We start from the raw sequence: 23908 nt of genomic DNA, 5'->3' as shown, positions 1-23908 counted from the left end.
GTCTTCTGTGGTGTGGTTGTTTTGCTCATTTTTGTAATTATTTTGTGACTGTTTGCAGTTCCTCTTTATTCCTTTGTGGTCTCTTTGTGTCTCTGGTTATTTTGAGTCTCTTCTTGTTTATATTTGAGTGACACTTTGCAGGTGAAGGTCAAGGGGGTCCCTTGACACTTATGGCCCCTGTGCCCATGCCCTCTAGGCCCGTTCAATAATCCATCCATGATTGCAAAGACATTATTTGCCATTATGTAACATTATGCATTTCTTTGCAACATCCTCATCCTCATGCATGACCACACGCACATTAAAACAAAAGACAGTATAATGGTAAATGAGTGAAGTATCAACTAACAAAGGAATGATTGCACAGGTGCACACAACAGCAGCAGAGAAGAAAATACTGCACACACAAGGGGAGTGTTCATGTCGATCAACATGGCCTAATGTGAGACAGACCCATTTGAAAAAAAGGATCTTGTTGACAGTCAAAACAAAAGTTACTACATACATTTGTGCTGTTTTTTTCTTCCTGTGGCTCTGTGTTTGCTCTTCTGAGGCTCACGTACAGTATATACAATGTCTCATCTCCCCTGTTGCTCTATTTTTGACTACCCATATTATATAAATACACTCATAAGTTCAACCAGAGGGGGCTTAGAGACCTTAAAACTATCTGCATTCCCAAAGAAACATTCTTCTAAAGCTCAGATGCAGGCATGATTTACACTCAGCTGGACATAAACACTCAATTATGCCTCAAAAGGCCGAGGAAAAGTGATGTCATTCTTCTCACCTCCTCTGAAGTTCTCACAGAATAGTTCAAGTGATTTTTGCTGACTGCGTAAAACACAGCTTTCTTTGAAAACGCAGTCAATGTTTTCTCACATGTAATCGAGGCCTCGCAGTCCGGGGCGCTGTAAATTTGTGTAACATGGCCGCTTTCCTGTCTCCCTCTCTCCAGTGTCTACATTTGCCAGCCACAAATACAATGCTCCCTATTTATAGCGCTTTTACCTCAGATATTAACTCTCTCCCCAGTGTAGCCTGCCACTTCCTGTCAGAGAGGAAACCTGCGTGTGTGTGTGTGTTTGTGTGGTTCACTGACCTTTGGGAGCAGCGAGAAACCAGACTGCGGTTCATGGCAACGGGATTTTGTTTCCAGCCTTTTTGTGTCAAGTTAAAGAAGTGAGGTGTGAACAGATGTTTGAGCCTGTTTTTGTTTTCCATCCTCTACACTTGAGCTCTGTGTCCTTCCTTTCATCAACTCATTCCTATTCGTACAACATCTAGAGATAGAGAGACAAACTCTCACATAGAGGGCATGAAAAAGGTGACAAGTCTTCTGCATATACACTATGTATTTGAATTAGCATGTGTGCTGTACTTGTACGTTTATGTAAGCAAACACCTCAGGGTTAAGATGCCGGAGTTCACCCTGCTTCAAGGCCATGATCGAAGGAAAAGCCGCAACTGGCTGGAACATCCTGTTTTTGGACGTAAACACTGTTATGCAGCCAGGGCTTTCCTCCCCATGTTGGAAAAACAATCTGTCCTATCACTTTATGTCAGCCATCAGCCTCCCCGTTGGCCAATTGTGGTGACGACACAAGCTTTTAAAGCTGTTTAAAGAGCGAGACCCCTTAAGAAGTAGGTCTTATAAAAGGTGGCAGGTGCATTGAGTTTGTTTTAGCGACTTGGACAGACATAAGAGAGACATGATCGGAAATCCCAGGGAGGAACGCTCTTTTCTGTCTGTCTGCCGCACAGATCCCAGGACATTTTCTCCTGACATCACCTCCTCTGGTCACTGCTGGGTTACAGGCCAGGGATATTCCATGTCTAGACTTCCTGCCATTTTGTTTGGGGCTGGTAGGTATTACACAGATGTTTACCTAACTTGCTGTATTCAAACGCTGTAAAAAGACAATTTGCCCCCGAAACAAAAAGGACATCAAAAATGCATTTATAGACATCAAAACAATGAAGTTTGAATGAGTGAGCTTCAGTAAAATGGCTCTGAAATGTGATGCAGGAAGTGAGCACGGGGGAGCGAGCACGACTTCTGAAGAGTACCTGGAAACTTTGCAGCTCGTTCAAACCTTTGATCTGACAAAGTGAAACACAAATCTCGCTTAAAAGCACAAAGCGTTCATTAATAAGCCGAAATTAAACCAGACGTATGAGTGCAGGTTGTAAATTTATTTCATGTCCGTTCTGTTAGAAGAAAGGCCTCGTATTCTTGCTCCTTCACAAACAGCTCATAAAAAAACACAGTTACTTAGAAAAATATACATTGATATTAGGACTGAAAACTTGAGATTCAGTGTTTAATTCAAATATACAATTTTGCATATTAAGAAACTACAAAAAAAAAAAGTCAGAAAAGGTGGAGAACCGGGAGAGCAAGCATCCAAAGGAAGGCACTGTCATTTTCCGAACTCCTCGTAAAGCTTATTGAGCCTACATTCAGCAAAACAAAATCAGATTTCATGTGTGCACCAAAGATAACGATGAAGGTCAAGGGTGAGAAGGTGCTTCCTTCTGTTGTTTACCCCTCCCTGTTTCACCTCATCCTCGATGCCTTGACTTTCTCTGAGTATTAAAAAAAACTAAATACAGGAGAGCCCAGCTACTGCTACAGTACTACAAACCTAAGGTTAGCTGACTTTGGAAAGATCATCAGGTTGAAAAGACAGTAGGGGCTGAGAGTTTTTTTTAAGACTAACCCTCACTTTCCTACTCCTGAGTTAAGCTGAAAACCCAATGAAAAAACAACTAAGGTCACTGTTTCTCGATTCAAACAGTACGAATGTTCAAGGCAAATGTGTCGTTAAAAAGGCAGCCGGTAACCACATACTTAATCCATCATCTGTATCACTTTCCTTGTCCTTCCCTTTCAAACTCCTCCACTCTTTTCTCCCACAGCCCATCTCTTCGTACATCATCAATGTCCAATAACTTTCCAGACACAGTCTTTTAAAATCTCCTATAAAATGTTCAGTTTCTCTCAATCTGGTCAAGATCCAGCTCTCCCCCCAGCTGGAAAATGTCCCTCTGTGTCCCGCAATCACCCTTCCAGAGGGTGTGTTTGCCGCCCACGATGCCCACAGGAGAGCCGGGCCGCGAGTCCATGCTACAAGCCGAGTCGCTATCCAGCTCCTCGTAGGATGAATCCTCTTCCTCGTCGTCTCCCGCCGCTTCCTGCCGGGACTCCAGTCCCAGCTCGGACACAGCAGTGAAGTCTGATTCTAGTTGGCTGGAGGTGTCGGAGGTGGGAGGGGGCAGGGCTGACTGGCAGCCGTCGGTGGCGGAGAATCCGGGACAGCTCAGGCTCTGAAAAGTTTGAAGTTTCTGTATAGAGGACACAAATAGAGAACATAGATGTTAGTTTGTGCACCTCAGCTCTGGCTTCGCTGCTCTAATGAGTGCTATAAAAGTAGAGGGGTTTGTCAGGGGGGAATTCGAGCTCAGGGTTTTCCAGAATGTCAAATTGGGTTTCAGTTCAGGCTGCCAAAAGCTGGCGTTCCCTTTCATCGACGGCATGTGAACATGTAAACACGAGTGCACACACAAGGCATCGGAGAATGTACACAAAACCTCCTGGGTTCAAAAATAACACACAAAACACTGAGAGGAGTTGCAAACCAAAAAGGTATCTTGTTTCACACTGTGCTCCAGGCCTATTGGAAGCCACTGTGAAACACATACTGGGAACCCAAACTTGTGTAGTGGTTACTATGTTTTGTAGCTCTGCGCTCTCTGGAGAGTCTGGGAGAATCTGGATGTGAACGACTGCCTTCGTTTTTGCTCCTAACACTTGACCTCCGAGAGATTTAATTCACTAAGAAGTTGTCTTTCATGCTCTCTGAATTCCTCTCTGCAACAAAGAAAGGCAGCCGTGCAGCGCAGTGAAGGGGTTAATGATCTCTGGAGTGCCCCAGCAGCAGATGTTGGAGGCATGGAGGTGAATAGAGATGAGGTTTTCTCTATAGAGCCTCGGCTTACATGACGGACACCTCTAATGTTCCCTAGTGTGTTAGGACATTGCCTTTCCTGTTACAATGAGCTGGGAGTCTCCCTTTCTTAAGTCTTGCTTTAGTAGGCTCACTTTTTTTTTTTTTTATCCCTGGCCTGATTTAGCACAGCCCAAGAGAAAACTATAACGCAGGATTTTGTCTGTCTGAGTTAAAGGTTCCTTCACTTTTCCTGGATTAACTTTACATGTAAGCTGCTCAGTCGCAGGAAACCTCATCTGCAAACGCTTGAGGTGCTCATGTGTGGAGGAGGAGGAGGCCTTTCACTGTAGTTACCCCACTGGAGTGGAAAAGGGGATTTCTGGGCCCTTGCTCTCTCTGTTCAACCCCCGGTATTACCCCACTACTAATTATCACAGCAGAGTAGGAGACGAGAGGAAAGGGAGAAAGGAGGGGGAGAGGCGGCTTCTCCACAATGTGCTTTCTATAAAATCCACTGAGGCCGACTGGGATTTGGGTGGGTGTGGCAATTTAGGTTGGGGGAGCAGGGTTAGATTTCTGCTGTGTACCCAGCTTTTTATTTTCTTTCACTTGAGCACACCCCCACCCGGATGAAATACACACACACACACATACACGCATATATTCACCATTACCACTCACGTGTTGGCTCTCTACTCTCGTGAGGTCATGTCTCTCATAACCCACTCCCATAACTAGGAGCTGGGTTACTTAATCTAATCTTTTACTGACTAAAATAAAATTAGCACATTAAAGTTGTAATCCTTAAAGCTTCAGTTAAAACCATGCTCCTCTGCCTCCTGGTGTTGCTTCTCATTGCATTTGCTAGGATCTACCATAGTAAACAAAAACAACCAATCAGGGCTGAGGAGTCTCTGATGCAGCGGCCAATCATGAACTGCCGTCAAACTGTCAAACTAGACACGGTTATCAAATATGAATCAAGATTCTGTAACTTCATTGCCTATTTCTCCTCTCAAATGTTTTTAGAAATATATTTTAGTGTACTGTTTAGCTGTAAAATGAGAACGTTTGTGACCGACTGCCATGTTGGAAACAGTTGTCCACGGGCTGGAGCGCGGTGCACTAAAATATGATTCTAAAAACATCTGAGGTGAGAAACAGGCAATGCAGTAACAGAATCTGATTCATATTTGATATTTTTCAAGGACTAGCTGTCTCGTGTACTGCTCTGTCCCTCCAGGATTAAGCGGGCTGTTTTTGGGATTGTTGCTGCATGAAATGCCTGATTACACGGCAGCTTTTCTGAAAAATTGCACATAATTAAAATCTGTTTGTGATGGTAAGGGGGATAGGGGATGCCATTCTCGAGAAAGAGAGAGAGCGTGTCATTATGCTGCGAGCAGTTCAACAATGAAATCAGATTTTACCCGTTATAAAAAGTTAAATTTGCATTAAAGTTGTGGTGATTGGACAAAAATGTAACATTGTGCAGATTGGCTGAATTTAGGGATGCACCATGTTGGATTTTTTTTGCCAATATCCAATATGCAACAACTCATTTGGCCTATAAACGATACAGATATCAATATATCCACTTCTTTCCCACCTAATTTTAGTGATCATCAAGTCTCTTCTGTAGTGGAATTAACATCATATTATACATGCATACCCTTATCATGATGGCCCACCAGCAGATGAAGACATTAAATACAATACTTTTTAATGTATGTAATATTCATTCATTGTGCAAATTTAGAAAAAGCATGACGGCTGAATCTGATAGTTCATTTTAAAGCCCATTTTGGCTGATACCAATGACGTACTGATGTTGTCTTGCATCCCTAACTGAATTTGCGTTACATGTATCAATCTCAACATCCTGGAGGGACTGACTACTGAGTGGATGAAGTGACAGCTAAAGTAAATATGACAAAAAGTATTTTTATAAACTACAAACTGCATCTTTAAAGGGGCACTCCAGCTATTAAGCAATACGATTCCATAAGGTTGGGGGACTCCAAATAAACATTTAAAAAAGAAGCAAGAGATACCTCCATATCCTGATTTTAGTCACTAGTAGTATGAAGCTACAAAACACCACTGAAAGGTCTACAATGCAGGATTTTCCTAAAAACCAATGCATAGACTCACACAAAAGTTATCCCTCTCAATCATCATCTATGACCCACTAAAAGTATGAGGCCATGTATCTACCTGCAGAGACGCTGCCCTCTTTCTTATTTTGTAATGATTGGGATATTTTAGACTTGTAGCCCACCAGCTGGGACTTTCTAAAAATGTAGCAGCCAGGTTGTAGCTACGCGCATCTGAGAAGCTATAAAAATCGCAGAGGAAAATGCTGAAAAAAACGCAAAGACGGCCAAGTGAAACACCAAGCGGATGAACCTGTAACAAAATGAGAATGAATCTGGGGTTGGCGTTCACTTTCACTTTAGCTGTTGAGCACTGAGCAATGTGGGGATGATGCAAAACTGGCCTGTCGGAAAGAAAGGTGCCACGATTAGCTAAGATGGCCTGCGAAAGAATTGGCTTTTCCATTACAACACATGTCACGTTCCTACTTCGCACAGTAGTACAGTAACTTGCTGTGTGCATACAAGCAGTATACAATAACAGACAATTCCTGCATAGTATACATTTAATTAAACCCTCCTTTCTTTTTTAACCACCCATTTCTTTCAAACCCAACACCTTCTGTTTGTAATGCAGGCTGTTTGTTTGTTTTTTTAAAGTCTCGAGCCAAAAGTCAGTGGAGTGCTTCCTTATATATTTTTAGTTCAAGATGTTTCAACCACTGGGGGCAGCAAACACACCAGAAGTGCAAAAGAAGAAGAGCAACTCTTGTATCTGTTTACAACACGGGCAAACAAACTGAACTGAGAGGATTCATGAGGTCACATTGTTTTAATAAAAAGACAGAAGACTTAAAAAATGTGGTTGGACATGGTGACGCTAAACTTATGATTGCTGGCCTTAGATTGGATCGAATGAAAATCCTCTCTGTCACAGATGGCCTACTTTTTACTTTATTTTTCAAGATATTCACCAAAATTAAGAAATAAAACACTATTTTAGACACATTACTGATATTCTGGCAGACTTCATCCATTATTCCAAACTACATGCAACACAAGCAGAACTTCCACTGTAACGACATTATCTACAGTTGCAACATGGGGACTGAAAAGCAGCTGCTGAGGGAGAAGCACATGCACAAGCCAAGAGGTTAGGCAAATATCCTCCTGATAATTAGGGCAAACAACAAACAACACCCTGCTATGTTCTCTGGCAAAGGTCCTGCTGTGAACTTGAAACACACACACACTCACACAAAAAAAAACACAGGTACTTCACAATGCACTGTATTTACAGATTCAGAATATGAGTATATTTCTTTGGATTAGCTGCGTGCTGAAATTAGGTCAGATAAACAACATCCAGCCACAAATGGCTGTGAGGAAGACAGGCAAACAGACCTCCAACAGCAAACAACTGTAAAACAAAAGAGAGGGCAGAGGTGCGAGCAAAGACAGGAGAACTTAACTCATTCCTGACAGCCAGACCACATGCTCGCACACCTCTGCATCAATTATGTGTGTCACTGTCTGCATCTGCCTTTGCTTTGGTCTGCGTGTATTTGTCTGGTATTCGCTGTACCGCAGAGAGAATGCACAGCAGATAGGTGCAAATACCTACAAGTCAGGTGAAAAATGTTAAATATGTTAAGTTGGATCAAAGGCGGAACGAGCGGTGGTGACTGCTGTTTGGTGATGCTATACAGTGCACCTTCAGGACAAGTCACAACATGTCATTATACACGATGAGTGCCGCACCTCAAGACGCCCACCTAGGTGTTCCCATGGAGCCTGCGGGGCTTGACGCTCTGCTATGATCGCCATGTCTGCCATCCCAGGAATGGGGAGAGATAGAGAGAGGAGGGGAAGAGCAGAGTGGCTCGAACTTGGGCCAGCCATAAGATATTAATAGAGAAGAGTGAGGAGTTTGTCCGCCAGCTTCCCTGCAGAAATAATACCCCCTTTCTTCACATTGCCATTTCTCTCCTAAATGCACAGGCAACCTGCACACACACACGTTCAAGCATTGGCTCGACATGCCCCTCTTTTACCACCTCTATTGCTAACACAGCGAGGCCAAAAATAGCCTGTAATTTTTCTTCAAAATGCACAACTCGAGTTGTCAACTGGAGCTGCAAAGATGACACACGCATAAAACCATCTGAATGAAAGTGGCCTCACACGGGCCATTTCCTCTAAAGCAAAGTGTGAGCTGCGTCAACAATCATTCAGCAAAGTGACCTAGAATCAAGAGATAACATTCCCTGTGTGACAGCTCGCTACACCCACTATGAAAAAAACAATGAAGGGCCAAGGTGAAAGGGCAGTCATGGATAAAAACGAGGCAGCGGATAGAGGAGTGAACTGATATACGCGCCTGACGGGGAGGACATTCGAGGAATTTTGGGGGTGGTCGCACGTAAATCCCTACGGTAGTCGAGCTATAGCCCATTAGCATGACATGCATCCCCAGAATTCACACCCGCCTTCATTGACGTGGTTGAGGAACTCAGGGGCCAAATTACACCATGTTCCACTGACAACACACCCGAGGGACTTGTAATATGTTGACCCTCGCAATCCTTAACCCCCCTCTCTGAACGTCCAGCAGACTTTACAACAACCATCTGCACTTGGATAGTCCAGCCAATTAAAAAGCAAACATATCTGTGCCTCGGAGTCAAGACTGCATCGACAGTTTGCTGTGACAAATGTGCATGAACCACTTTTGTTTTTCTTCATGTGGACTGTGTTACTCATCCACACACACACACACACCTATAAAATGGATAAAGCATGGTGTCAAGTGTGTGTCTAGGTATGACAAGACGTAATAACTCTTAATTTGCACCCTAAGGCAGGGCCGAGTAGGACGTCTCTTTAGCTGGGGAGTGGAAAAGGAGAAAGAGCGTCACCTAAATCACACGTCTGTCAGCGGTCAGTTTACACATCAAGTTTGCCACAAAATAGCTGAAGGGAAAAAAATGCCAGAAATGTGGTTCTGACCATCTGTAACTGCAGGTACAGATCCCTTCCACAAATCACGCAAAGAACCAAATTCCCATCAGAGGCGGTGAAATCTCATCTGTCCCCTGATGGTAAACAGACACAGGTTGTAAGCAGCACCACATTTCCACATTATCACTTCCTTTTCCAGACAGTTTGCCAGCTACTAGAGCTTTCCCCTTGGCTCTCACTGAGACAAAATACCTCTTTAACCTATGACAACTACGAGAATCTTCAATCTTCTTCAGGGAGTTATTAAATTCAGCATGACACAGTGCAGCCCGGCTTGTTTAGGTTCCCAGATAAACTAAATGCAGCCTGGTTTTTGACAAGAAAACATCAAGTTGAGAAGCGAAGGAGAAAGAGAAGAGAGAAGAGTAAATGTGTTGTAAATTATGCTGTATATGCTGTGTTGCTGCTTGCTTTCCTAACTCCAGGCATGCAACAGAGTGAGAAAGTAAACAGCGGTAACAGTAGATTCTGAAATGATTCATGTAACCTGCACAACCTGAGTGCTTTCAACAGTAATAAGCACACGCAATCACTCAAGTCTGAGGTGAGAAACAATGGCTCTGCCTGTTAACTGCTCAGAAGGGAGGCTGCCTCTGCAGCCGTCTGCAGCAGAGGTGTGCTCCTGCATTGCTGCAACCAGAGGTAACGTAAAACTGACTCCAATATGTGCGCTTGTGTATCTGTGTGTGTGTATATGTGTGATCATCGTGCTTGATTTTCCCCTCTTAGCGGCTGGCATGACTAGAGGAAACATGCTCGCTAGGCTCCATTACCAAAGCCTTGTTGATCCAACCCTGGCTGGGTCCTGAGGGTGACTGGCTGGGAACACAAATCTTTGGGAAAAGGAAGGGAGGGGCAGAGGGATACACTGATGGCACTTTCTAATAAGAGAACAGGAAAGGGACAATATTTCCGTGACAGGAGTTACGATGAAGGATGGGTCTAGTATGTCATATGAATGATATGAGTGCAGGAGAGCAGGAAAATACAGGAGTCTGACAACAGGTTGGTGTCAGTGCCTGCTGTTGCTGCTGCTATAGATTCTATGCAGCATTCGAATGAATAATGAAACAGGATGTGAAAAATCAACATCTTTCTGGGCTCTGTAAAAACATTACAGCGCTGCCAAGCATCAAAACAGTACATGTCATTAAAATACTTCCACAGGGCTATTTTAGGGTCTGGTTTGTCTGGGGGTCATTTATACTCTCCGGCTGCTCCACTGCTTCCTCTGACCTTAAATAAGAACAAACAAACTCTTGTCGTGGGGATAACAATTTGGAGCTCCGTGCATTCAAGCTATCCCCACTATTAATCACATTTGGTTGCCTGATAGAAGACAGAGGGCAAAAACAGAGATGAAGCAGCACAGGGAATGAAAGATGGAAGTTGCGGAGAGGAAGCAAATGGACAGTGAGGGGTCCAACCTACGACCGGGCTGTTTACCCAACAGAGTAAATGAAATGATAAACTGGAGTCGGGCTTGCTAGAGCGTGGCACTAGGCAGCGTGACCGAACATGAGGAATGCTTCTTTAGCGAGCACCACTCCCTGAGCTGAAGCAAGGCCTGAGATCACTTAGCCCCGAAGCCTCGGACCGACGACCCAGAAAACTTAATTCAGCTTGATTTAATCCAGTCCCCGATCAGAGTCAGAGAGAGACAGGCCCGGTCATGTTTGAGGATCTCCTGAACTTCCCCTTGGTCTAAGAACAAAAAGGTGTTTGTCTGTGCAGTGAGTGTGTTTGTTTCAAGATGTAACTGGAGGCAGTAGAGGACATTTAGCAGCATTAAAGCAAGATTAGAAATAAACCCATGCCAATTTATGTTTAATCAGTGAGTGAAATTGATACTAAACTCTGTGAAATGAGTCAAATTATAACAGCACCCATGTAAACGAATGTGAGTGCGTGTGCTTGTCTGTGCGTGTCAACATGTGTTCACCATTTCCAGCTAACCTGAGTCATCTTTGCCAAGTCCAGGGAGGGCCGCTGCTCCTGGGCATCTTCTGGTCTCCTGCGCTTCATACCAATCTTTTTGTCGTTTAGCACGCACGGCTGGGACCTGCTCCGAGAGAGACACCCCGTGCCCCTGGCTCTCAGGTTGGCTCGCCTCCCCAATTCTGGGGTGGAGTCTGGAGAGCTGGCCTCCGACGCCTCCTCCCTCTGCAGCTCTGGCAGGCTGATCTGCTCGTGGGAGAGGGAGAGGGGCCTGAGGAAGTGGTGATGGCGGGAGTGGTGATGGTGCGAGGAGGGAGAGGTAGGGGAGACTGGAGAGGCAGTGAATTGGGGGTGGAGAGGCAGTCGCTGGTTGAAGAATGGCAGGTCCAGGGCTCCGTCTGACGGGATGTTGGAGCGTGAGGGCAAACTAAAGCTGGAGCTACGCTGCATGGTGGGGAAATGACCGCTGGAGAAACCCCCTCCTCCTCGCACACTTCCTCCACTGTGGCACCTTCGTTTCTCCACAGTTGTCCACACTCTGGAGCCCTGTGGCCTCCAAGACGAGCGGAACCCAGTGAATTCATCAGAGAAGGACAGGGAGCGACACTGACGTTTGCTCGGGGGTGCCGTCGGAGCTTGGCTGGTGGCTGTAGTGGTGTAGTGAGCAGTGGTGGACGTGGGGTGGGTGTGAGGTGTGATCATGCCGCCCTCGCCGAGGCTGAGATCTCTTATCAGACTGGTGATTGCTGTGGCGCTGCCGGGCTCCCTGGCCCAGTGCCAGCTCCCTGGCTCAGGCATTACATCCCACAGGCTCTCCAGACTGGCACCAGACTGGCAGGGAGCTCTCTGCTGGATGGCGCAGCTTTGCCCCAGGTCCAGCCACCTATCTGCCTCTGCAATATTCAAAACAAACAAACTGACTCAATGGATTTCCAAAACTTTTCCACAATATTTTACTAAATTTGTGGCTTTACTTCAGTTTAACAGTTGTAAATGGGTGGGCCTACACAGTGATACAGCCATCCATTATTAAACATGTCCTTCTCAGGCATTTGTGGACAAGCAAAATACTAGTGCTTGCTAACTTTACACGCTAGTTACATGTCCCCCACTAATAGACCAGAGTGGCACATAGGGGTACTTCATAAAACCAGATAGAAAACCAAAGATCCTGAAGATGTCAATGCAATTTGACATGTGTGTGTGCATTTATTCCTTGGTAAATAAATGTTTATTTAAGGACTTCACTAAACTGTTTTGCAACCTTGCCTGAACCTGTTCCTCTCCTGATGTGACAGTGCGTATGACCTTGGCAATGACGCGATGCTGATCTAGTCAATGTGTATCATGTGATACCAGTGACGTAGATTTTAAATTAGTCATATACAGATAACATAGATATTTCATGTAACGTTAGACATGTTTTATATACACAATACAATACATTAAACTGTGTGGACCATGAACAAATGTCTGAGGAGAAATCTGGACCCCGTGGCTGGACCAGTTGGGAATCACTGCTATAAACAATAGCCAAAACAAATTCAAAACTATCCAAACATTCTGTTTATTCTAACTTGATCATTTTTCCAGGAATTTCACGACTGTGGGAACTCGGTCTATCTTATGAGTAATAATATGCAATTATAATTATTGCATTATATTAATTACGCCAGCTAAATTCTAGCTTTAAAGAAAGGCAATACTGTCTGGAGGGAACACTTAACACAGAAACACAAAGAGAAAAAGCTTAAGGAAAGAGGGGATAGTCGCAGTTAGTTTAAGCTGCAGATTACTGACTGATACAGTGACTGCAAACCTGAGATCACTGAGGGCAGTCGCACACTGCTAAGCACAAAAACCAACAGAAAATCACGAGCTTTGATGTATTTCAAAAAAATGATATTGTACTTTGTCATAAGTCATTTATCCCATGATGGATGACAGGATTAAGCCTGGAGGAAATAACACCGCAGCTGCATGGTTCAAACCAGCGCTGCTCATGTGTAACTGTACTGAGAGCTGACAGCAAGATGAAAGGAACAAAAATAACACTCAATTCTGAATGTGTTTTCAGACAGTCAGTGTTTTGTAAGTGTGACACTGAGGAAGTTGGTTGTTTTTTCAGGGAGAATTCTGTAGCGCTTATTATGAGGTGGTTTACTGGCCGACAGCGTGGCTCAGCAAGATCACTATGTCTTGATTATTTGTCACATAAACAGCTCGAGGACATGAAGTGAAACCTCAGATATAAGATGTAACAGCGCCATACTCTTAGCGTTAGAACCAAGTTCCTGTCTCCATTACTTTCAAGGTTGTAGACAGAAAACTATCTCTGTTTATGATAGAAATCCTAGATCACCAGTGATCTGACTGTTCCTCAGTACAAATATGCTTTGAGGTATTCAGCAGATAAACACGCAGTATCCATGCTCCTGACTTTCCAAAACCAGGCCCTGCGAAAACATGAACTACACATTACGATAAAAATCAGCCAGTGAAAGAGTTGGCAAGTCACCCCCACTAGTCAAGTGGTCGGCAGGATATGCTTCGGAAAGCAGTATGACTTGCCAGCTGTCTCCCATCTGCACAAAAGAGTCTATCACACAGCTGTGGGAGATAATACACCTACAGTAAAGTGCCGTAGTGGCTCGAGCTGCTAAGCCAAGTGGTCAAGTCGTGAATCTATTGAAGCTTTTGGCAAAAAGGCTCCGTGGCTGATCCAAAAAACCCCGTCCTCTTGGATGCTTGTCTCTAATTTTGGCATGCTCTCGCGCACACTGGTGGACGGAAATCATTGTTTTGGGAGGACAAACAATGTACGGGGGCTACAGTGACGACCTGACAGGAATGTTAGCAAAACAACTTGACAAAAGGGAGAAAGGGATGAACTTCAAAAGGCCACCCTTTGAGAACAAGAGACAAAGTGCCGGTTGAACTAACAAGACATGCTACACAATGTCAAAGTCAACATTAACAGTGGAAACCGTACGCCGCGCTCCTCCCTGTGACGTCACCCTCACCCCTTTAAAAAAAGAAGAGAAAAAGAGGTTTGTGAGTGATAGCCGGGGCTTGACTTTACAGTAGCGTGTCTTTTAACACAGTGGGTAATTACTGCAACACTAACAGAGCCAAAGGGAAATTGTTGACATAGGCAACAGCATATTCAATTACAGTTCACTCCCATGAGAGGGGTGTGCAACGTTGTGTGGAGGCAGGTGCACCCTGATCATGAGAGGGGGATGAGTGACTGACAGAGAAAGGGAGAAGTGAGAGACCGAGTGGATAAACAATGAGACGGTTGCGGTGGGGGTCGCTGACTCTGATGGTCCAACTTATGGAGGGATTAAAGGGGCAATCCATCACGATATTACACTACCAAATTATGTTATTATGACAAAGGATCCCACCTCAGCCATTATTACTCTACAGATCTTGAGTAAACACAGAGGACAGAGGGACGGGAATTTTTATTGCATGAAAGAGGAAGCAAAGACTGAAAGACAAACAGAAAGACGTAAATGAGATAATGGAGATAACACCCACCCACAGTTCCACAGGAGAAGAGGGTGGTCCCTCTGCTCATGGTGTGGAGCTCACGCTGTGGACGACAGGCAAACAGAAGGACAGACACGACATAAATCAAAATGTAGGGAACAAAAGTTAAAGTTTGCCATCAAACCACGATCAAATGATAAGATCAATGTCATCTCTGCATGTTTAGCAACCCTGTAGGTCCAGTGGTGGAAGTAACTTAGTATATTTACTTCAGTGCAACTCTATGGTACTGCACTGTGGTTGAGTATTTTGAATTTTATGCTACTTTATATATTCCATCCTTTCCCATTACCCTGCAGATTAAGATAATAAAAAACTATAATGCACAGATAAAATATGAGACATACAGTTTAATCGACCCAACGCTGAAAATGTACCCAACATTATAAAACAGAGTAACTCCACCTCAACCAGATACAGCTTTGACATAACTTTATATTAAAAATATATCAAATGTATTTGACTTACATTTATCTGGTAGACAGAAACACATTTACACAATTAATTCTTATATAGCTCCTGACAAGTTCACTAAAAAAAAAATCAGTTGTTGGAGATTTCACTGAACACTTCTTCCGCTACTGTGCCAAGGCTGGCTGGCAAAAGACTTCTGACCGCAAGAAACAAACTGTTAGCCTATGCTAGCTCTTTCAAAAGCATTTCTTTATGTGTAATACAATAAGCACATACCGTAAAACTTCAAATAATAACCCAGGTTATTATTTGCTTAAATCACTGAACTTAACAGGCCTATATTTGGGACAGGCGTCTATATAGGGGCAGGCCTTGAAATTCCTTGTAGCTTAGCAAAGATGGTAAATACAATGAAATTATTTATTTGAACCAGTATGAATATCACTTGTTTTAAATTAATAATATAGAGCATAACATATTTCATGTCATGCTAGACATGTTTTGGGATTTTCATGAACACACTTTAAACCAGTGGTTCCCAACTGGTGTGTCCTGGTCCAAAAGTGGGTCCGGGGTCCATTCTGACTGGACCACAAGTGACTCACGAACATGTCAAGTTTGTAAAAAACAAAACTTTATTTTGAAGTACAGTGAATTTCTGATACTGAGCTTTTACTTTTAAGTATTATTTCCTGCTGAGTGAGAGTGAGTGACTAATGGACAGCTATATGATAGAGACGGCAAACTAGCACAATGACATGGCCAAACACAAGTATGACGCTGAATACATGAAACGGTGTGGACCTTGAACTAATCACTAAGGAGAATTCTGGACCCCGTGGCTGGACTAGTTGGGAACCACTGCTTTAAAAAAGCCTTCAGATAATATATCAGTTATGAATCATTCATTTGATCTAGCTCCGACAGACAGCGCATCAGAGATAGAATGAGTTATGGCACTCGAGGATTACTGCACCCGCCATACGAACACAACACCATTTATCCTGTTAAAACAATCCTCACAACTTGGATTAATATTTATGAAAAACCCTTTTGATTCTTTTGATCTGAGGACCCTTACTGACTAAAGGAATATGAATAACTTACAGGGTAATCAAAGAATGGACACATGATTTGAGGTAGCCAACAGCAAGGTTTTATACATCCAAAGAACTGCTATAAAAAAGCCAAACCGTCTGATAACCAGACCAGGCGTCCAATTGAGACAGGCTTTTATTTGTCAAAATGTATAGCAACAACGGGCTAGTAAAAAGGACTAGGCTTTTAAATGAAGTTTTACAGTATCTTCACCAATGTTATTTTTAAGCACACAAAGCCGGACTCGAACAAAACTCATCACACAGTCGGCTCAGAACTTACTCAAAGCGCTGATGGTGCCTAATTTTACTCTGTACAGAGCCACATTAACAGACGTCACACCACACCTTTATTTATACCCTACTAAATGTTACTTAGGGAGTATGAAACAGTTTTGTCTCCACACGCCTATCTTCTAATCAGACACCTATCCTCTCTCACAGCTCGCTTCTTGCAACAGGGTGGTGGCTGACTGCACAAAGGACAAAAGGAAAAAGCCATGACTACTCTCTGACTCACCTTGAGGTTATCACCACAACAAAAAAATGTTTTCTGAGATACAAGGCTCAGAATACAAAACACAACAAAAAATGTTTTCTGAGATACAAGGCTCAGAATACAAAACACAGGGTATTGTGTTACGGAAGATCATTAAATGAAACAATTAGTACACTAAAACCTCAGGCCTTTAACATGGTTAACTCATGAGTGAGAGGTAATATCAGGGTCGCTCAACAAACACCTAAACTGTCCAAAAGCCTCCATCTGCTGACTGATTAGTTTACAGCCAAGATCTAATAGTGGAGACGAGATGTTAAAACCTAATTAAGCTCTCAAGATAGGAGGAAAAAAGAGAAACCCATGTGGAAGGCTTGTTGGCCTGCCTGCTAAAATCAATCACCTCAATGATTCCTGGACTTTTCATACTAAAGAAATCTTCATGTTAATTTGAGTTTTTATTCTGATACAGCCCCATCTGAGAGGTTTAAAGACTGTTTAGATTTTGTAGAGATGAAAGATTTATAAAGTTTTTATAGCGGCAAAGAGATAACAGTGGGGAGAGTTAGAGCTTTGAGTGGTGAGAGAGTAGATACTCCTTATTTTATTTTAAGACATGCTTGATGGGTGACCTAAACCTAAACAAAGGTGTACGTGGAAAAGAAAATAATAATCTTTACTCAATTCTTCAGGTTTTCACTTTAATTTGTCAACAGTCTGCAGGTCTGGGGCCTGTTTAGCATGTCTTAGCACAAAAACTGAAACAGGAGAAACATTGTAGCTGACTTTCCTGTCAATACTTAAAAATAAGCCTCCAAAATCTTCAAATTTACGTGTCAACATCCTGTATGTACACATGCTAACATTATAAGCAGCAAATTAAGATTGTAAACTAACTTCTTGAACCACAATATCTTGTTTCATTTCCTGTTCATCAAGTGTTAAATACTCAGCATAAAAGCTGTAAAAATGGATTTTGAACTTAACTTAACTTTGGACTGAGCTATATTAGGCTAGATTTTACATCCTGCTTTTACTTTCCACATTAAGCTAAGCTGAATGCATCCTGGACCTCGAGGTAATGAACGCACAAAGAGTAACGTTAAATTGATATGGAATTTGGCCATAGCAGGGTTTTCTCTTTTCACCACGACATCCATGATAGCTAAAGACAAAACTACTTACTGCTATGGAGCCCTCTATTTATGTATCCATGACACAGACTGGTGCAGGACTGAATCCTAAAACCTGGAAATGGTTCCCTCGTCTTTTAAATAAGTTTTTGGTTAGATGCCTGAAACAAGGTCTGTGGGTAACAAGCTTAATTCAATTTTTAAATTAATCCCCCTGAGGGGAAATTCAATCTTTTCCCTCTGTTGTCATACACACACAGGCCCGAAAGACACACACATGCACAAACAGGACCTGTACATGCATTAAATGGAGAGATGTCAGAGCAAGGGGGCTGCCCTGGACAGAAGCCCCGTGCAGTTGAGGGTTCAGTGCCTTGCTCAGGGGCACCTCAGCAGTGCCCAGGAGGTGAACTGGCATCTCTCCAGCTACCAGTCCATACTCCATATTTGGTCCGGATGGGGACTTGAACCGGCGACCCGATTCTCATGTTCTGTTCTACGACATAAAATAAGTCAGGAAATACCCCACTCGCGAATTTGGAAGCTTTTACTCATCTTCAGAGAAGGGGGTTGCTAACAAGTAGCTAAATGAGGACTACAGAGCGTCATCATGCTGAACACAGCTTTACAGCCCAATGAAAAAGCGAAAAAATCCCCTATAGCCCAAAAAGCATTTTCCCCATAGGCCACCATTATAAAAGAAACATCTCTAAAACTGCAGCCAGGACGCCACAAACTGCAAACAAGGTCAATCATGTCTCTTTCTATTGTGATTTTTATATTTGGAAAACTTTCCTGGAGCCTTGAAGAGCAATTTAAAAAATCTGTGATGTCATCACAATGTAAAGTCTATGAGTTAAGCGGAAACCACTGGGCAGGGCCAGTGGGAGAAACATTAATGTGGATATTAAGTAGGCCACATAATGTGGGAGTAAACCTGAAAGTTAGAATGCACCAGGCAAGCAACTCCATTTGGATGAATAGGCACCATCCTGGCATCTGGTATTTAGGTATTATTAAAAATTTATGTTACAGCCTCATTGTGGTGGTGACATTGAAGTCATGTGACTGTGGTGTAGTTCATTAATAGACTAACGTCAGCTTTTCACTTCTGGTGATTGCGTTTATGCTTCAAAACTCATAAAAGTGGTCTTTATTTGTTGAGATTATCTTGCTGAACAAAATGTACTAATGTATCATAAACTTTTTGCCTCTGCACAAATCCCATTGGCTTTTTGTCCAGGACTATGTTAACTTCTGGGCTGTCTTACAGCAAATGTCATCCCTACAGTGCTCTATCACGAACACACTACAAGATTATGGTTTGATGTTCTTAGACACATTGGGCAACTGAGTATACATGACTAAGTGTAGCATCTCTGGCGTGTGGCCATGCACTGATATAATATAACCACTGACCCGTTCATTTTGCTGACTGCAGCCCAACATGTCAAACTGTGCAGATCCTTAACTGTAACAATAGTAAACAACCCGTTTGCTTCGTGTTTCAGCTCAAAAGGTTAAGTTTCTCTCACCAGCCGTCTCTCGGTGCTCTTGGACCTTACATCATCGACACCCTTCTTCTTTTCCAGTGTTTTCAAGAAAATGATCACCATGGTAGCGCGCAGCTCTGCTCCAGACTGTTGGGATGCAGGAGAAGGCCACGGACAGCCATCTTAGATGAGGGCGGAGGGCAGATAGTGCATCTGGGCGAAACAGACGACCGGTTGGTGACCTCCCATCTGCAGAGCAGCCCTCAAGTGCTGATGGCGGTGGAGGTGGAGGTAGGAGGGTGTCTCGCGTGCTTCAGCCAGTTCCTGTGTTGATGGAAAGAGATGAATAAAAGTAAGAAAAATAGTATACTGACACTGTTCACATTTAGGACATAACAGAAGATTGCAATACAGATGTTTTCCACTTTGTCATACTGGACCCACAGATGCAAAAGCTGGAGTACAAACAAATGCAGCTTTTGGGTGTGTCTGTATGGCAGACAAGACAAAGCAAAGGGCCTGAACACAGCTCAGGGTTGACCATTGCCTAAAGCAGCAGTAGGTAGGCAAATAGTGGAAAGCTGGATGACTCCAGCCTCCGAACAAAAAATGTGTCCGCCTTATTTCGGTTAGGTTTTACGTTCATATTTTAAATGATACCATTTTTTACAAATCTAATAGCAGGCTCATGTAAATCCCTATAAACGTGCACCATCCAGTACTGCCCCTACATGAGGAGAAGTATACTGTGGGTCTATCTCACAGGCTCCGCCCTCTACTTGACTCTATGGGTAATACTCTCCTCCGAATCATGAGCACACATTTGCCCACTTAAATTTCCATAAACTTACCTAGACAATCAGGATGTGCCTACCCGCATATGTTAACACTGTCAGCTAATCCTTTTTCCATTCAGCCGTGGCGAATGCCCACTTATCACTACCTACATGTTTCCGTGCTTCTTGATGACACGGGAAATGTGGTGGCAGGGTGTTTTTTGTTTGTCCTCTACCCAGTTCATTTGTGTACTACCTGGGTTGGCTGGGGCGCCCTACTTCTCCACTGCAGCGGCCTAGGGTTATAAAGACGTAGGCACGCTGCAGCGACCAACCTTTAGCCGGTCAGGATCAGTGTGGCTGTGTTAGCGTTATGTCGTGACAGGGTGTTCATTCATCAGGCTCCACTCACTGTCCGCATTGGGTCCAGCAGAGGGACAGAATTACAGTTAAGATATTGTGACCCTTGTTCTATTAGCACAGGTGGACCCCTCTACCTAGGGGCCCTGTCGCTTATACGCCACCCACTGGAGACGGTGTAGGAAAAGCTGACAGCATCATATGCATGCTCCTGACTGGAGGAGAGTATTATCCATGAAGTCCAGCAGAGGGTGGAGCCTGTGCTAATAGAACTGGGGTTACAGTACTGTAACTTTTGTTACTGTGCCAGGCTGTTTGAACAGTGCATGGTGCTGGACTGAAGTCTAATAAGACCAGTAATAATAATTAATAAGTTACATAATAATAAAATCCACCTCGCTCACTCGGATATCTGAGTTTCATTCACAGATTTTAGATTCTTGAATGAAGCAGAAGGAGCGTCTTGTAACTCTGTAATTGAACTATTTTGTATAAAATCTCACAGCTGACATAGTTGAGAAAAAGGAGTGCTGACTCGTGTTTTTCCATTCAGCATTTACCACCCTGACACTTATAGCCACTCAACCGCTCAGTTCCTCATATAGCACGCACAAGCCTATAAAGCTACCGTCTTTGTAAACAAAACATGCTGCCATATGCTAAATAGTTTCCTGAACGCTGTAAATAATGGAACATTTGGCATGTCAACGCAGCCCGCAGAACATATGGGAAACTAAACATGCCGTTACAGAAAGCAAAGATTAGCTAATCCGGGAAAAGACATCACTCACAGCACATGACTACAGATGTGGCTCAGGAGCATGACTAGAAAAGGAACATATATGGAGCTGCGGTTGCCTCATTCACTGCCTGCACCCGCAGATGGTAAAGCACAGACAGTAGCCGCTGCAGTAAACACAAACTCTTAAAACACTTGGAGGTTATATGCAAGGCAGATGGTCCATATGCTTAACACGCCTTGTCATGTCAGCTCCACCACTCTCATGTTATTTTATGCATGGGAAAGCTCTAGGTAAATGACAGGCAGGTCCTGTTGCGCTTTCTTTAGCCTTACAAAAAAAAAAGTAAGAAAAGCTGCAGTGACCTTGGGCTTGAGTTTCTCTCCTTCATTAGCCAACCACCAAACACACTGACAGCATCCAATTAGAGAGTACCATCATGGTTCAGATCCCCCCCAATCAACTCCTGGCTAATGACAGCTTTCTGCTGTGGAGCAACACATGAGGCTAATGGATCTTCCAGGCCTACTATGTTGTCCTGCCCATGTAACATGAGGTTTCATGTTAAGTGAGGGTGGTTGCACTTATATAACATGCTTCAGAGAGAAGGATGCAAGTGTGCACTGAGTATTAAATGAGATCTGTGGGACGGTAACGCAGAAAAAAGGGGTGCAGAAAAGAAAAGTTGTGCAGGTTGTTCTCACTTTGATAAAGAAATGTAACACCAGTCTAGTCATGTCTCGTTACTTCAATGTCATCTCTTCCCCATCCCTCTTCTTCAACCCCATGACTACATGAGGACTATAAATGTTTCATGTAGGCCTGCCTCAAACCAACTGCTAGCATATGACTCCCATTATCTCCATTTATCCCGGAGAGTCAGTGGAGCACAACTGGGCCTCCGCAGGCGAGTGGGGCTGGTGCTGGTGGTGGGAGTCAGAGGAGAGGGGGAATGTTCTTCATGATCAGTTTCGCAGATTACTCCACTGATTAGGCCTGACACTGAGTAATGGGCGCGGCAATGCAGCAGGGTTTGTGTGAGTGTGTGCGTTCGACAGGGTGGGAGTCGAGGAGCATGACGGTCATGTGTAAAGGTTACAGTTTGCTGTTTGACTGAAGTGTGACGTGTTTCATCAGGGCTCAAACAGCACCTCAACAGTGAGAGTGTGTGTGTGTCTGTACGTGCGTGTTTGACTGTGCTAACCTGCACTTGTGCATGTGTGTCGTGACTGGCAAGTGGGGTCATGGGAGAGGGCAGGCCGAGTGTGAATTCAACCCTGGAACCATGCTTACTTAATGAAGTGACTCCTCATGATGGGGAAACCAGAGCTTAATGGAGAGCACTTGTGTGAAGCTCTGCTCATCAGATCAGATTTTTGCTGCTGAAAGTGATTCTTCTTGTTGGCTACATCTCCCTGCTGCTGTCATACTTAGAAATATTCAGGAAACGATCAGTTTGCAGGACATCTCTCCTACAAGTTTTTCCTAACACCGTGGATAATCAGTTAAACAAGACACTGTAGATATCAAATTAAGAATGACTCTGCAGCTGGGTGTGCTACTTTCCCCCCTTCAGATTAAGTTAATGGGATACTTTATCAATTTCATTAAATCTTACCAGTGCCCGCATTTCCCTGCTCATCTCCCACTTCAAATTTGTGAATTTTGCTGGCTATAGGGCTGTTGCTCAAACTACAGATTGTACTTCTGCATTTTTTGTATGCCCGCCACCGCGGAAACAAAGAGTATAGTTAGCTAATCGAGAAAGAGACAGCTGCACTCCAATCAAACAGTAAAACTAGGCGGTGCTGATCAAATTTAAACCAAGACTCTGTTACCGTATTGCCTATTTCTCGCCTACAATGTCTTCAGAGACATATTATAGTGCACTGTTTCATTGTCTGTGAACAGGAAGATACTGATACTGATTTCCTGTGTTGTAAAAACGTCGTAGGCTGAAAAAAACTTAGCAAATGGTAAAACTAAGCAGTGCTGCTGATCAAATATGAACCAAGATTCTGTAACTGCGTTGCCTATTTCTCGCCTAAAAGGTTTTTAGAGACAAATTTTAGCTTACCATTTGACTGTAAGTTAAGATTGTTTGTTACTAGCAAGCCGCCATATTGTTTCCTGGATCAAAACAGCCAAGCTTGCTTTATGTCTAGGGCTGCAACTAACAATTATTTTCATTGTCGACTAATCTGTTGATTATTTCTTCGATTAGTCGACTAATCATTTTATTGAAAAATGTGTTCAAATGTTGAAAAATGTCTGTCTGTCTCTCCCAAACAACAAAATTATGTTATCTAATGTCTTGTGTCGTACTCACGCCAAAGGGTTTTAGTTCACCGTCATGGGAGAGTGTGTTAAGCTGCCAATATTTGAACGTAAGAAGTTGCAATTTTGGTGTACTTTCATAGTACTTTTCTATGAAAAAAGACTCAAACCGTTGATTAGTCATCGATTAGTCGACTAATCGTTGCAGCCCCAATTATGTCACCCACCAGTGGGAGCGTGTCTTAGTCAGAGCAGCGCAGTGTGTTCAGATAGCTGTAGGTTTTCCACCTCTTGAGCAAAAGCAAATGCCACAGCTCTTTTCCTCTGTTTTCTCTGGTCATGTAGCGCCAATTCCAAAAGTATTTGCATCTTTCTACTGAATAGACAAGCAAGTTTTGTGCAAAGACCATCTTTCCAGCAGTGAAATGCTTCCTAAATTATAAGAAATTTGACATTTTCACGACAAAAATCAGCAGTGAAGATCAATGACAGCACTGATCGGGAGTACAATAGATTCATGTAGTCATCTAGTTATCATACCTCCTACTTGCGA

At 43.4% G+C, this 23908-nt stretch overlaps 1 protein-coding gene across 2 annotated transcripts in view; it reads right to left on the bottom strand.

Annotated features, from left to right (window-relative positions):
* Positions 1-2181: 2181 nt before the first annotated feature.
* Positions 2182-23908, bottom strand: part of LOC126406904 (protein FAM53B-like) — a 29890-nt gene continuing 8163 nt past the window's right edge. The window contains exons 2-5 of one of the 2 annotated variants that reach the window (XM_050071462.1): positions 19245-19526; positions 14555-14609; positions 11027-11901; positions 2182-3348 (exon numbers count right to left, since the gene is read on the bottom strand). In XM_050071462.1, the coding sequence (XP_049927419.1) occupies positions 2995-3348; positions 11027-11901; positions 14555-14609; positions 19245-19325 (1365 nt within the window). In that variant the 5' untranslated portion in view covers positions 19326-19526 and the 3' untranslated portion in view covers positions 2182-2994. The remainder of the gene's footprint in view (positions 3349-11026; positions 11902-14554; positions 14610-19244; positions 19527-23908) is intronic. The other variant, XM_050071464.1, reaches the window with a different exon arrangement.

This window comes from Epinephelus moara, chromosome 19, assembly GCF_006386435.1.
Source record: "Epinephelus moara isolate mb chromosome 19, YSFRI_EMoa_1.0, whole genome shotgun sequence".
In the NCBI taxonomy this organism is placed as follows: domain Eukaryota; kingdom Metazoa; phylum Chordata; class Actinopteri; order Perciformes; family Serranidae; genus Epinephelus; species Epinephelus moara.
The sequence above is the reverse complement of the archived record's forward strand: the minus strand, read 5'-3'. Positions and strand labels throughout refer to the sequence as shown.